This window comes from Ursus americanus, chromosome 26, assembly GCF_024610735.1.
Source record: "Ursus americanus isolate L20-20 chromosome 26, mUrsAme1.1.p, whole genome shotgun sequence".
Lineage (NCBI taxonomy): Eukaryota > Metazoa > Chordata > Mammalia > Carnivora > Ursidae > Ursus > Ursus americanus.
This window is the reverse complement of record NC_142152.1, coordinates 18795984-18810747: the sequence shown is the minus strand read 5'-3', so window position 1 is coordinate 18810747 and position 14764 is coordinate 18795984. Positions and strand designations below refer to the sequence as shown.

The following is a 14764-nucleotide window of genomic DNA, read 5'->3' as shown; positions in this document are numbered from 1 at the left end:
TCTCACTAAGGAGGTTGTGGAGTGTGGGGTTGTAAAGCAAACAAGATTTGGCTTGGAGAACAACTACTCTTCTCTGCTCTTCTCTTCTCTGCTCTTCTCCTTTCTCTCCCTTTGAGATATTTAAGGTGCTATGTTAGAAAAAAATCACACGCTTTGGAGTCTGGAGAGGATCCGGTGTAAGCCCCTCCCTACTAACTTTAGCAAATTATATAATCCCTCTGAACCTTTTTTGTAAAATGATATTAACAAAAATGCACTTAAGGGGCGCCTGGGTGGCTCAGTCAGTTAAGTGTCTGCCTTCAGCTCAGAGTCCTGGGATCGAGCCCCATGTCAAACTCCCTGCCCAGCCGGGAGTCTGCTTCTCCCCCTCGCCCTTGCTCATGCTCTCTCTCACTATCTTGCTTTCTCTCTCTCAAATAAATAAAATCTTAAAAAAGAAAAAAAAAGCACTTCAAGGAAAGAATAGACAGGAAAGCATCTATAATGCTTCTTGCTCAATGCTCAATAAATGTCCACTACCTTCCCCTTCCATCTTGCTATCCTTTCTATGCCTGGGCTTCCAAGATACACGATCTAGGTCTGCATGTTCCAAGCTGTTTTTCCTTGCCCCCATCTTGTTCCTAAACTGTCAACTGAAAGTGTTCTTAAATGTTTAAAAGAGTTATTCAGATGCAGTTATTTATGACTAATAAGAAATGAATTAGATAACCCCTTTACTGGGATGTAGCTTTTCATAGGGGACAATGCCTTCAAGTTAAGACAGGTTCTGCCTTGGCTTCCAAGCCTCTCTGAGACCACCAGCTCCTATTTCCAAGCAATAGTCAAGGATGCCCCAACATCATGGTAATTCATGAGTGTTTGGGGCTGAAGAGTAAGGCAAAAGGAAATTGGGTCTGATCCTGGTGACTGAAAACCCAGCAAGAGAGGAAGGAGGGTGGTACTAGGGACTCCTTATGTCTTTATCTGTTCACAGATCGAGTCCGGATCATCCACCAGATTGGTGAGAGGAGAGACCACATTTTCCTGGAAAATCTCAATTGCTACAAGAAGCAGCTGTCTAAAGTCTTCCCTGAGACCCCAGAAAGGTGGACTTCCCAGCCAGTTCCTGAAGCACGTAAGCAGGAAGTGGGTAATAGGGGTGATGAGGAAAGTGTGGTTTTTTTTTTTTTAAGATTTATTTATTTTAGAGAGAGAGAGCGCGTGCGTGCGCATGTGAGCGTGTGCACAAGCAGGGGGACGAGGCAGAGGGAGAGGATCTCAAAGTAGACTCCCTGCTGAATGCAGAGCCCCAAGCGGGGCTCGATCTCAAGACCCTGAGATCATGACCTGAGTGGAAATCAAGAGTCAGACACTTAACCCACTGAGCCACCCAGGTACTCCAGAAATGGAGCTATTTCTTTAAGGACTCTGTTTTATAGGCGGGGCATCACCGGTATGTAGGGGAGTCCCTTCCTACTAACTAAAAATCAACTCATAAAATTATAAAACACTAACTTTAACTAAGGAGAGCACTTGTGGAACAACCATTCAGTTGAAATCAGATCAAACTTAGGTGTAATCAAGAGATTTATGGCCAGTAATTACCAATGAGGCAGATCCCATCTTCTTCCCATGCTTCCAGGGGAAATACATCAAACCCTTAATCCAGCACTCTGCCTTGTCCCTTTGGGCTGGTTCTACCTTCCCATTCCATTCTCAGGCCCATACCTGCCTCAGGTACTAGGGTTATCCTCTGTTCTAAATTTCTGTTTTATAAGCATATCATTCTTAATTCTGTAAGAGAGACAGATAGAGGGAAGGGAGATGGCCAAGAAATGAACTTATAAAACAAAAAGTGCCCATCCTCCAAGAGACTATTCTTCCATGTCCCATGACTTTTCTTTGCCGTGTCACTGTTCCAGTGGGCCCCCTTGTATGCAGAAACTAATGGTACTAGTGGAGAAAACACCCCAGCAAAGCCTTGGATTGGGTCTAGGCAAGTCACCTTCTGGGCTTCACCTGCTTCATAGAGCTGAGACTCTGATCATTCCTACAGCAAGGCACTTGGGATATACTTATTGATTTTGTGATATTTATTGATACTAGGTGACTTTGTGAATGCATTTTATAAACCATTAAGTGCTCAATCTCAAGGAATTATTATTAGTATACTACCTTCCCCACAAGGCAACTCTATTGTGTATGCCCCACCCACCCCAGAACAGGCAATTCCACAAAGACAGAAGGTTGACCAGCAGTTGCTAGGGGAAGGGAGGAATCGGCACAGGGTTTCTTCTTGGGGTGATAAAAATATCCTAAAATTAGACATTGTGATAGTTGTACAACTCTGTGAATATACTAAAAACCACTGAATTGTATACATTTCAAAAGAATGAATTTTATAGTATGTGAATTCTACCTCACATCTATTATAAAAAACAAATCCCCCTGCTGAATTCAGCTGCCTCACCACCTGTCTCACTGGCTTCACAGACACTTTTCCCCTACTGTGCTAGATGCCCACCCTCTTTCCCCCAGAACATACAACATTTAACAAACAGAAGTTGTAGAATCTTTCCCAAACTTTTTTTAAATAGTATTTGAAATTGGGGGGGCCTGGCTGGCCCAGTTGGTGGGAGTGTGTGACTCTTAATCTCAGAGTCAGGAGTTCAAGCCCCACGTTGGGTGTGGAGCCTCCTTAAAAAATTAAATAGGGGCGCCTGGGTGCCTCAGTCCTTCAGCATCTGACTTCAGCTCAGGTCTGATCTTGGGGTCCTGGGATAGAGCCCCATGTTGGTCTCCCTGCTCAGTGGGGAGGCTGCTTCTCCCTCTCCCTCTGCTTCTCTCCCCTGCTCGTGCTCTCTGTCTCTCTCAAATAAATAACCTTTAAAAATATAAATATTTGAGGGACGCCTGGGTGGCTCAGTCAGTTGAGCATCTTGCCTTTGGCTCGGGTTGTGATCCCGAGGTCCTGGCATTGAGTCCCACGTCGGGCTTTCTGCTCAGCGGGGAGCCTGCTTCTCCCTCTGCCTGCCGCTCCCCTGCTTGTGCTCTCTCTCACAAATAAATAAATAAAATATTTTTTAAAAAATTTGAAATTGATCTGGGAGAAGTCAAGTCAGAATAGTAACATAGACACACCATCTTATAACTAATTCACTCATCGTCTCATCCAGGAAATACTAGGTATGAAAGAACCTAAAAAAGATAAAAAAGGGGGGGGGGATTTTCCTGGAGTTAGGAGGTGTGGGTAGATTTTTTTTTTACTCTCCATTTTGATTGAATTGAAAAATTTAGATGATGATTTCCTTAAAATGAGGAAAATTCTCAAGATACAAAGTGTACTTCTTGCTACCTAGCCTTAATTTCCCCCAAGTTGTGATATAAAACACTCTAGTATACCCAGATCGTGACAGTTCTATAGTAAGCAGAGGTCTTATGGTACAAAGTGAAAGGCACCATTTGTTTCTGCTGACAAAGCATACTGTGCCTTTTATCCCGTAGAAAGCCAAAGGGTTGTGTGTGTGCTCCCTTCAGAGGACTTTTGATGTGGAATGTGGCTAGTGGATGTTTATACCTGCCTAGAACTCAAGGACTGGAAGTAAAATTAATGTTGGTAGTTGTACATGTTTATTCCCACACAGGTTAAATACCAGAGACTCAAGGCTTTCTCACCACATCCTTTTTTAACTCCCTGAGCAGGGGGATATAGGAGGAAAGGGACTAGACTAACCCAGCCTCTTCTCACTTCTGTGGGAGGGATTTCAAGCAGGCTGAGAGGAGAGAAATGGGGGAGTATCATAGTATCGACTCACTGGGAGCTGACCTGTCCAGAGGTGGTTCTGCCTCTCTGGCTGCATACCCTATACTGCAAAGGAAGCCAGCCCTCAACAGGGTGACGGAGCTCCCCCAGCATGACCAAGCTGGAGGAGAACCATTCGGAGGGTATGGTCTGAATGGCATCTGAGCTAAACTGCCCTGGAGTCTCACAGACTCTTTTTACATTAGAAGAAAGAAATGGTATTGCCTTTCTTGCTCAGGGGAAAGAACAGATTTAGAACAAATCTAAACACGTTAGTTAGAATGAAATCTTGGAAGAAACACACACCTTTGGTAGTGACAGATTAGAGCATGAGACTGATAAGCAACGCCATAGATCATGAACTTGATTATCTGGAAATGTGTTTATATTTTTTGCCTTCTCCACACAACTGCTCTTCATAGGAAGAGGCTTTCTGAATCTGACACCAGGGAGATCACGAAGTCTAGAAAACATAACTATAACTGGTTTTTATATTAACAACTATAACTGTATTTTTATAATACGTTCTTCTGTCCTCAAATTTCAAGCTGTTGTCATAATGAGGAAAAACTCAGAGATGCTAAAATCTTTCAAACTTAGCAGTTTGTAGCAGCATTCCTCCTCCCAAATTAAAAACATTAAAAAGAAACATAAAAAGTCAGTACCTGGCTGGCTCAGTCAGAACATGTGACTCTTGATCTTGGTCCTGTGAGTTCGAGCCCCATGTTGGCTGTAGAGATTACTTACAAATATATAAACTTAAAAAAAAAAAAAAAAGATTTGAGAGTGTGTGTACACAGGCAGGGGGAGGGGCAGAGGGAGAGAGAATCCTCAAGTGACTCCCTGCTGGGCACCCCAGGACCCTGAGATCATGACCTGAGCCAAAATCAAGAGTCAGCCACTTAACTGAGCCACCCAGTACCCCAGTAAATAAATAAACTTAAAAAAAAAAAAAAAGAAAAGAAAAGAAAACCTAATAAACTAGGAATGGACAGTTACACTACTCTAAATTGCAATATATCAGATATTGAATTTTGAGCAAAACCTTATTACATATAAACAAATTTTGTTCTTAAAGATTAAATGTATAAAACGGTTTATACAATCTCAGCACCCACCCCCCATCACGGCTTTATCATGTCTGTCATCCAGACTTTTCCTAACTCCCTCTGGGACTTGTACTTAGTTCCCTGTATAATTTTGGGAACGTTTGTTCTCAGGAGTTTTGTTTTGCCTTGGTGTTGGTCAGGAGTAGGATGTAATGCTAGCTGGGAACACAGGGCCCAGGGCAGTGGGGTCAGACTGCCTCACACTGCCATACTGCACAGCCTGCAGGCCTGTGAAAGGAGCCCCGCGCTGGACGGCTCTGCCCACTCCAGTCAAGGATCTGCTGCTCCAGGTGGGTGAGGAGGATGTTGCCATTAAGACCAGGAGACTGAAGAAGCACGAAGAGTCACTGAAGGAGGATGTGACTTGGGAACTGGAGGTCCTGCAGAGGATGCTGCAGGAATGGAAGACTGCCTGGGCTCTGAGTGAGTGAAGGGGCAGGGGTGGGGCCGGAGATGTTAGTAAACATTTGAGGGAGGAGGTTCTTCCCTTGGACTCGTGTTCTATGAAAATCCATCCCTCTCTTGTGAAAACACAAATCTGGTTACCTCATCAAGGTGTCACTAGAGAAGAGCTTTTCACACAATGATAGTTGACATATATTTGGAGGCTTTTTGCATAGGTGGGTTTAACTTCAGTAATATGTATACACTCACTACACCGAGGAGTCTTCACAGACAGGGACTCTGTCTTACAGCCTCTGAAACTTTGTGCTCAATAAATGATGCATGAAGGGAAGGATGAAATATGCTGCCCAAGCAATGGAAATGTAGCGATCAAAAGAAACTGTAGCTGGCTGTGGTATAAACAACGCCGCTCCAAAGTTCATATGTGGAGCTGGGATTCTCATCTATCCACTCTGCCTTTGGCAATATGGGAGTAGAAGGCTGAGTGCCTGGGGCAGAGAAAGGGCCTCGCCAGGACTGTTTAAAGCTGTAAGATCTGAGGACTCAGGGCTGCTGGCTTGCAGAACATGAGACTAGTTAAGTGCAGGACAAACAGCGGCAGTCCATCGCATATACTGGATCAGGTGAACAAAAAAGGGCTGAAAGATTTTCTGAGTAAAACCTACTAGAAGGAACTCTGAAATGAAAGCTTGACACCTACAAAGAGAGAAGTTAGTAATAAAATGAGGACGATCTCGAAAGCCAGATGGAAGAGACCTCAAAGGCAACCTAATGATAACCACAATCATTAACAGTTGCGTCCTTAGTATCTTGCCAGGCATTTTGTTAAATACTTTGTCCAGTTAACTCATTTAATACTCAAAGTAACTCAATATGGTAGGTTCTAGTACCATTCCCATTTTATAAATGAGCAATATTAAGCTCAGAGAGGTTAAGTTACTTATCCAAGGTCACACAGCTAATAACGGTGATTCCAAACCAGGTATGCCTGACAACAAAGTACCCTTAATCACTGTTTTATCACCCCCTTTTATTTCCCAAATGGTAACAATGAAGAGTTATTTAAGCAAAGAGAGACAGAATATAAGATGGGATGGGGGAGGGGGGGACACGTAGCAGTGTTTGGGAACTCCCCAACAGGGTACATGGATCATCAGAGAAATAACTTCCCAAAGGACCCCATATCCCTGGGGCCCTTTATTTTTCTGAGCTAATGTTTTGCTTGAATTGTGCTAAGAGGAAGGGGCCTGTCTAACCCTAACCAGACGGTTTTCCTCTCATTTTCTTCTCTGCGGCATAGTCATCGAGTGGCACCATGAGACGATAGAGGGCCTGCTGCGGGGCTTGGTGGACGTACACGATGACGTTCGGATCCAAGCCATCATCACATGTGCCACAGCTGCTTTAGAACGGCCCCGGATTGTCACTAGCCAGGGGGACTCAAGTGAGAACCAGAACTTAACTGCTTGAGAATATAAGCAACTCACACAGCTGTAGACAATGATAACTGGTGTGGACCTTTGAGCTTATCTGAGATCATTTTAGAATCAAAACCAAGGCCCAGAGCCTGGCCTTAATATACATAGCTTATCAGCAAGAGATGAAATTAAAATTCCTGACTTCTGGTCCAGTGCTTTAGGCACTACATTTCATTATCTTTTGTTTGCTCAGTAGCTTCAAGGAAGTTCACATTGTTCCACCCCGAGAGATCCTATTTGTAATAGCCCCAAATTACATATACTGTGTGTGTGTGTATATATATATGTATATATATATATGTACATATATATATATATATATATATATATATATATATATATATATACACATTTCCCCTCCTAACTATTTTAGCCCTTCTTTTGACAGCACATCTGAAACCCGAACTGAACTAATCACCCTCACCCATAGACCCCTCCCCAAGTTCCAAACGTCCATCAGCAGCCCCACAATCCATCTAGTTTCTGAGCCAGGGCCCTGGGAGTCATCCTGGACAAACCCTTCCTCTTCCCATAACCAAATAACCAACAGATTCTACTGATTCTGCTTCCCTCTTTGTGTATTCATCAGTCAACAGAGTATAAGAGGTAATTCCCTTCACCCAAAACTCCCAGTCCCAGTCCCACCCTGTGCTACTCCCCAGGGTAACCAATGTTCAGTTTGGCATTTCACATCTTTCTCAATGGTTTTGGAAATAATATGCCAACATACATGTAGGCTTTTCTATTTATTATAAAAATGAGTGTTGAATTTTTCCAGTCATTTTCTATTTTCTCTCCTTTAATTTGTATATATGATGAATTCTGTTGTTAAATTCTTAGAAATTAGAATCTAATAGATTATATTATTCTTTTATTACTCCACTGGGTTTGATTTGTTGATATTTTAAAATGTTTTACTACATTTGTAAGTGGAATGAATAATTTATTTTTGTTAAGTTTTAGTTTTTGCTAGCTTTATAAAATGAATTAAGGACTTAGCCATCCTTTCCAATGGTCTTTAATCTTTTGGAAAAGAAATGTCAATAGCTTTTCTTTTTACTAGCAGTAAGTAGTTAAGGAAAATGTCCCATCAACAATAGCCAGAACCGTAATCTGAGGAGGCAGTTTAACAAGACATAGGGCCCAGATGATGAAAACTATCAAGTGCAACTGAAAGGACATGAAACCAACTGGCTTACTTATTTCTCAGATGCCCTCAGATACCTTTTATGTGAAGCCTGGGCTAATGCTTTTTCCCTTCTGCTGCTGGTAGCATCCTAATAATATTCTGTCCTAATATGTATCACTCTATCTTAACAGTCCGTTTACTCTTCTGCTATTCCTACCAGATAAGGAATTCCTTAATGGCAGGGACCAATATTACTTCTAGAAAAGTGTCATGTTTTTAAATTTCATTTATTTCCTAGCTACTGAGTTCCAGATGTGGGCATTTTTGCTACAAGTTTTCGAACTTGCTGCCCCATCTGCCAGAAAACTCTTTCATTTCTCTTTATCTGATTAACTTCTATACTTGTTCTTTAATTTTCAGCTATCGCCTCCCCTGAGTTTTCCCTGCCTTATCATCCAGACATTGTTCATTGTCCCCGCTATATGCTTCCACATATATACTTTTTTTTTTGTACATAAGCTCTACGCCCAACATGGGGTTTGAACTTGTGACCCCAAAATCAAGAGTTACATGCTCTTCCAACTGAGCCAGCCAGGTGGCCCCCACATATATACATTTTTTATTATAACTGCTTATTTCCTTGGGTATTAATTGGATGATATATTTGCAGTGCCTGGCACAGAGAAAACCTTCAATAGGCAGCCACAGATATTATCTTATCCCCAATCCACATACATACAAAGAACACTTGTCTGCCCCCAGAATTATGTCTTCATGTAATCCCTTTGACGTGTCTTAGGTGTCTAGATTTTAACCTTTGTCTTCTTTCCCATACCTTCCCTAAGAAAAGTGTCTTACTCATTACTGCTTGAAATACTCATTTGTCTTCTACATATTCCCATAAAATACACCTATTCCCATCTAGCCTGTTCCTAACAAATGGCATAGCAGCCCACAGCAATAATAAGACAGATTAGAAATCCTAAAATCTTAGTCATAGATCCGGCTCTGCCACTTCTTGAGGAGTCAGTTAGCCTACGTGAGCTTCAAATTCCTTCTCTCTAAAATGAGGATAATTGTGGACAAAAGGTAAACAGACCCTTTCCCCTTCTACTTGAGAATTTGAGCTTTAGTTAAAATGCCTACTTGTTGCCCTGATCTTTACAGGCAACATAGCTTATAGTAGACATGAACTCTGATAAATCACATCTGGACTGGGAAAACTGTAAGTGAAATAGAAATGCCTTAAGGAGGTGCCATCCCCTGGGCATCCACGAGTGCCGTGACTTCTAATAGGCCCTGGGACTAGATCTATGGACTTGTTATAAGACATACTCAACTCCTGTGGACCATAGCACATGTCCCCAGAAGCCTCTGTGGAATGCTGCCCAAAGTGCCTCGAGAACTCTGGCCAGAAGGAATACCTGATGCTGCCCTGTTGGCAAACTGTGTCCTATCCTAGATCCTTCGGAAGATTGGTGCTTTGTGTGGTCTGTGAGTCTTGTGAGTCTGACTGTTTCGATCTAAAAAGACTCCTGAAATGACATATTTCAGGTGAGCTCTGCGGTTAATGCCTGCCTTGCCTATTTCAATGAGGACTGTCAGACTGAATGAGAAAATGAATATGAAAACACTATAAATGGCAAAGCACCATCTAAGTATAATTGCTATTATCATTAAGAATATAAAAATATGTATGGTAAATAGGTTGATTTTCATCACTAAAACTAGTGGTGAAGGTTGCCATAGTCTAGCTGGAAACCTCCTGTGGCTTGAATCCAGCTCTTTAGAGGCCAGGTGATCAAGGATGGGGAACAGGCATACCCAGCACAGAAGTGAGCCACAGAAGCCTGCCCATTGCAGAGGCTCAGCTAAACTCCAATTACATTAACTAGCAGTAAGCACCGGCAACTGAGACTGAGGTCGACCGCTATGTGGCTATGGGAAAGAAACTGTTCAGGTAAAAATCAAAGGGGCTAGCACCCTCTTACCTGGTTCTCTTTTGGTCACAGACAAGGAGACTGCGAAAGCCCCATCTGTCCGGGACTTGCCAGAGGTTCTACAGCCCGCCCTGAAGGCTGCTCTTTGGGACAAAAATGCCAACGTCCGGATGGCGGCGGCACTATGCCAATATGCCATACAGTCGCATAATCCCCTTGCCCGGGACATCATGCATAGTGTCCTTTTGAAGGGTGAGTAACTCCCTGTCACTTCTGACCTAGGAGTATGGGTTAAAGACAGGACATCTCACCGTCAGCTTTTCCTAATCCTTTCTTCTCTGATATCATGCTCTGTGAGGTCTACTGTATTGGGGGATTTGGGTTTATGTTCATCAACATCCAGAGATAGTGCTTCCTAGGTACTTTTACAAAATAGGTGCACTGCCACCTAGTGGCACCTGGGTGGCTAAGTGTTTCACAGATGCATTTGTCTAGACATCTGCCCCCGTTCACACAAATTTGAGAAAGTGAGCAAGTGAAAGCGAGGTGGGGGAGGGAGGAGTGGACAGAGGGAGAGGGGGAATCTTAAGCATGCTTTACACCCAGTGTGGAGCCCGACATGGGGCTTGATCTCACGACCCTGAGATCATGACCTGAGCTGAAATCAAGAGTTGGATGCCTAACCAACTGAACCACCCAGGTGTCCCACAAACTCACTTAAAAAAAAAAAAAAAAAGTTGATTTATACATGTATGTATGTAATCTCTACACCCAGCATGGGGCTCAAAATCACAACTCCAAGATCATGGTCTTCTGACTGAGTCAGCCAAGTGCTCCACACAGATTTACTTTTAATTTAAAAAGATGATGTAACAATATTAAAGAATACTTTCTGGAAATTAAATCACCACTTGAACACATCATGCTTCCATCTGCACATTAACTTACTAGCATCATCCACACTGTTGGGAGTAATACAAGCAAGAAAGTTGTCAGGTGCCCAACGTGCCTGGCTGCTCTCTGAAAGAGTATCTGTTCCTTCCCGTCCTGGGGGCACTGGAGAGATGGGCAGACAAGGATAACTGGCTGACTGGTTTGGCCTTCTGCATATAGACCCTCAACAACTTAATCCACCTGTCTTAAGAAAGTCTCCACTCCAGGGGTGCCTGGGTAGCTCAGCCGGTTAAGCCTCTGCCTTCAGCTCAGGTCATGATCCCAGCATCCTGGAATTAAGCCCCACAATGAGCTACCTGCTCAGGGGGATTCTGCTTCTCCCTCTGCCCCTCCCCCCTGCTTGCATGCTCTCTCTTGACTTCTCTCTCTCAAATAAATAAATAAAATCTTAAAAAAAGAAAAGAGTCTCCACTCCAGGCTTCCCAACCTCTAGGGAAAGGAACAACTGTATCTCTCACCCAGGACATAAGGGCCTACTGCTGTTATCCAACAAGAGCCTTTTAGGATTTGACTTTACAGGTTAAGATTTTCAATCTATATTTAAAACCTTTATATGATCCATTTAAATACAGGCTTTGTCTTCTATACTGAGTGGGGCACAGGGGAGTAAGATACCAGGCAGGTAACAGCCTTGGGTATCAACCCTGAGGCTGTTCTCTCTGCAGGGAGAACAGATAGCTATTTTTCACCCCACCCGACAGGTAATAGCGTGGACAGCTGGGCTGCAGCTCAGTGCTTGGCTCTGGAAGGTGCTGCCACATACCCCGTGATTAAGAGGATCCTCCAGCAGCTGTTTAATAAGAAGAATGACGACACTGAGCACCAGTCTTGTATGCTCCTGAGCCATCTCAGTGAGAAGACAGTATGTATTCATTACAGGGTCAGAGAAAGAAACCAAGTTATGGGGAACATTTGAGTCTGAGGTCAGTTCATGTAAGGAATCAAAAATGCAGGTGGTTGAGTAAGGTGGTAAGTATAGTTAAAAGACTGGACTAAGTGTTTGGGTGAACTGGGGTATAGAGGTGTGTATAGAAGGAAAAGAGACACCAGCCACCTGAGACAAAGGTGAGAGAAGTGGGTTGCAGATGGTTTCTGTGTATGCAAGAAGAGTTGTGATATGTAGAATTTGTTTCTGCCAGTTTACCATTGAAAACTGCACAGACCTACAAATGTGTTTACTTTCAGTAGAAATGTGAAACTCACAGATTGAGGCATATACAAATCATCTTAGGAGTAAAGATAGTTAAAGAGAGGGCCCTGGGAGTTTTCTGCTCAGGTTACTAAATCTGTATTTTGTTCCCTGATTTATGATTCCAAAGTCAGTTGGCTCAGATAGAAGAGTGCCCCGTATCTTGTAAAGCCACTCTTTCCTTTGCTAGGGATGGGCATCTTAAGTACTTGTGACATTAATTAGGCTGAATGCCATGTTAGGATTCAACACTTCTTTAACGCTCCAGCATCTCTAAAAGTTATCAGGAATATCCACGTAAGTCTTCCATTCCTCAGACCCTGATACACACCATGCTTGCTGTGGAGCTGAACAGCTACCAGTGGAAGGACCGGATCGTAGCCTGCCGGGTTCTCTCACAGATCGGCGGGAACGTCAGTTTGGTAAGCCTTCTGTGTTTCCAGGACAGAAAGTCTAAGCAAAAGGAGGCTGGGGAGCCCTTCCACTTTTTGCTGCTATTCAGTATTCCATTCTTACCAAGCAGATCTTTGTCTCTACCTTGCTACCTTAGTCCTAACCCAGAATTATCTCATATGCCAACATGTCTTTCTTTTTTTTTTTTTTTTTTTTAAAGATTTTATTTATTCATTTGACAGAGAGAGAGACAGCCAGCGAGAGAGGGAACACAAGCAGGGGGAGTGGGAGAGGAAGAAGCAGGCTTCCAGCAGAGGAGCCTGACGTGGGGCTCGATCCCATAACGCCAGGATCACGCCCTGAGCCGAAGGCAGACGCTTAACGACTGAGCCACCCAGGCGCCCCATGAGCCACCCAGGCGCCCCCCAACATGTCTTTCTGACTCAAGGCACTTGCTTCTTAGCATGGTGGCAGTTCACCAGTTGTAACTCATCACAATGAAATAAGCAAAAAAAAACCCTAGGAGAATTTAGAAAATTTTATAGTACTTTGACATTGCCTTAACATGAATGTACTGTATAAGTACCAGCCAGTGACATTCCTCACTGACCCCCCCCCCCCCCCGCCAAAACTGATCCTTCATCAGATGGTTTGAGAAGCACTGACTTAAACTACCCAACACCCCAACCATACTAGTGTCTGTTGGCTCTGAGTGTTCAGCACATAGAGAAGGTATAAAACACAGTCCCTACTTTCCCACGTTATAGTTGTTATAACGATACTAACATACACAAATGATTCAAGAACAAATGATAAGTGTACGGTACACTCTTATAACTTTCTTTAGAGAGAGACATTAGTGTAGGCTGAAACTATCAGAGTTTTGGGAAGGAGTGTGGAACAGCTGGGCAAGACTTGGATGGAACTGAAGAGGGACTTCCAGGTGGAGGAAACCCTGACCATTATTTGAGCTTTCACCTGACCTGCTTCTTGCCATTATTTTCTAATCATCTTCAGCTGTCCAGATGGGGCGTTTCCCTTCTTCCTATGTGCCACTGTATCTTTTCCTTGTAACACTCAGTACCTCTAAAATGGCCCAGACCACCGCCATTCCCATGAGAAGTTAACACCCTCCACCCTTGGACCCTCACATTTTGAGTGGAAAGCACAAAATCTGGTGATTCAGTATAATCATCTGAAGACATTTTAGTCTGGGTTAATTCTGCCCTATTGCCATGGACCCTTCCTCTAAAGTCCTGACCAGCAGCACAGGCATCACCTGGGAGCTTGTGAGAAGGGCAGAATCTCACCTCGGTCTCACTCAATCGGAATCTGGATTTGAACAACATCTGACTCATTTGCACATTCACCTCCTTAGCACTTGTCACTCAGGACTGCCAACTGAAAGAAAGACATGCAGAGCAGGCAGGGGACTCACCTGGCAAAGATGAGAACTTCACATCAGGTTGCTGGGATGAAAGAAAGGCACTATGTCCATCAGTCCTTCACTCATTCAGTAAGCAGTGTCTGACCACATCCTACATGCTCGCGCTATGCCAGCATTGCATATGCAAAAATACTGTCTTTTCTTGGTAAATGTTATAAATAGCAATAAGAGAGGCAGCTGTAAAGCATTATTGGGATTTCCTATGCTTACAGAGGGCAGAGGAGAGTTCACAGAGATGCTTTCTGAGAGAAATCCTAAAAGAGTAAGGAAGCATTCCAGCACGTAGGGGTAGAAAAGAGGTGTTCCGGGCAGGGAGAATAGCTTGGGTACATTGACACAATCATGAACTACAACTGTAGTAATCTTGGTCTCTTCCCTTCTGAATGAAGTACTAATATATAGGGTGGCCAACTGTCCTGGTTTGTCCAGGACATAAGACTTTTAGTGCTAAACCCAGAAAAGTCCCAGGCAAACTGGGATGAGTATCACTCTATTAGTGTATAACTGTCAAATGTTAAGTCCTTCAAGTACAGATAACGTTGGTCCCGACAGAGTATAGCAGTTTAAAGCATAAGCTTAGAGAACAGACTGGGTGTTGAGTCCTGGCTCTAGCATCCAACCGGTTAACCTTGAGCAAGTAAACCTAACCCTCCATTTTGTCATCTGTAAATGGTAATCTGCTTCATTGGATTGTTTGGGAGGATTAAGTGATAGGCAAAAACACCTGGCACAGTACCAAGCACAAAACTGACACTCGATAAATGGCAGCTAATTATTACTCCTATTTATAGGATATGAAACATAAGTTGATCCAGATGATGCTGAGGGACTGGAATAAGGAAGTAAGACACGCAGCTGCCCAAGCTCTGGGGCGAATGAGCTTTGGTAAAGAGCTGCACAACACCATCAGGTAAGACCTAGTTAACATGAACTCAGTGA

General features: G+C 43.3%; 2 protein-coding genes across 4 annotated transcripts in view; one reads left to right on the top strand and one right to left on the bottom strand.

The window, feature by feature from the left end:
• HEATR4 (HEAT repeat containing 4) overlaps window positions 1–14764 on the top strand; it is a 48987-nt gene that overhangs the window by 12420 nt on the left and 21803 nt on the right. The window contains exons 4-10 of one of the 2 annotated variants that reach the window (XM_087856116.1): window positions 974–1114; window positions 5110–5313; window positions 6596–6739; window positions 9915–10094; window positions 11498–11658; window positions 12303–12407; window positions 14617–14735. In XM_087856116.1, coding sequence (XP_087712242.1) covers window positions 974–1114; window positions 5110–5313; window positions 6596–6739; window positions 9915–10094; window positions 11498–11658; window positions 12303–12407; window positions 14617–14735 — 1054 coding nt within the window. The remainder of the gene's footprint in view (window positions 1–973; window positions 1115–5109; window positions 5314–6595; window positions 6740–9914; window positions 10095–11497; window positions 11659–12302; window positions 12408–14616; window positions 14736–14764) is intronic. The other variant, XM_045807859.2, reaches the window with a different exon arrangement.
• Window positions 1–14764, bottom strand: part of RIOX1 (ribosomal oxygenase 1) — a 31849-nt gene that overhangs the window by 8616 nt on the left and 8469 nt on the right. The window contains exon 3 of one of the 2 annotated variants that reach the window (XM_087856118.1): window positions 1157–4539. The exons of the other annotated variant lie outside the window; for it this stretch is intronic. The gene's annotated coding sequence lies outside the window, so the exon portion shown is untranslated. Of the gene's footprint in view, window positions 1–1156; window positions 4540–14764 lie in introns of those variants that run through there. 2 annotated transcript variants of the gene reach the window in all.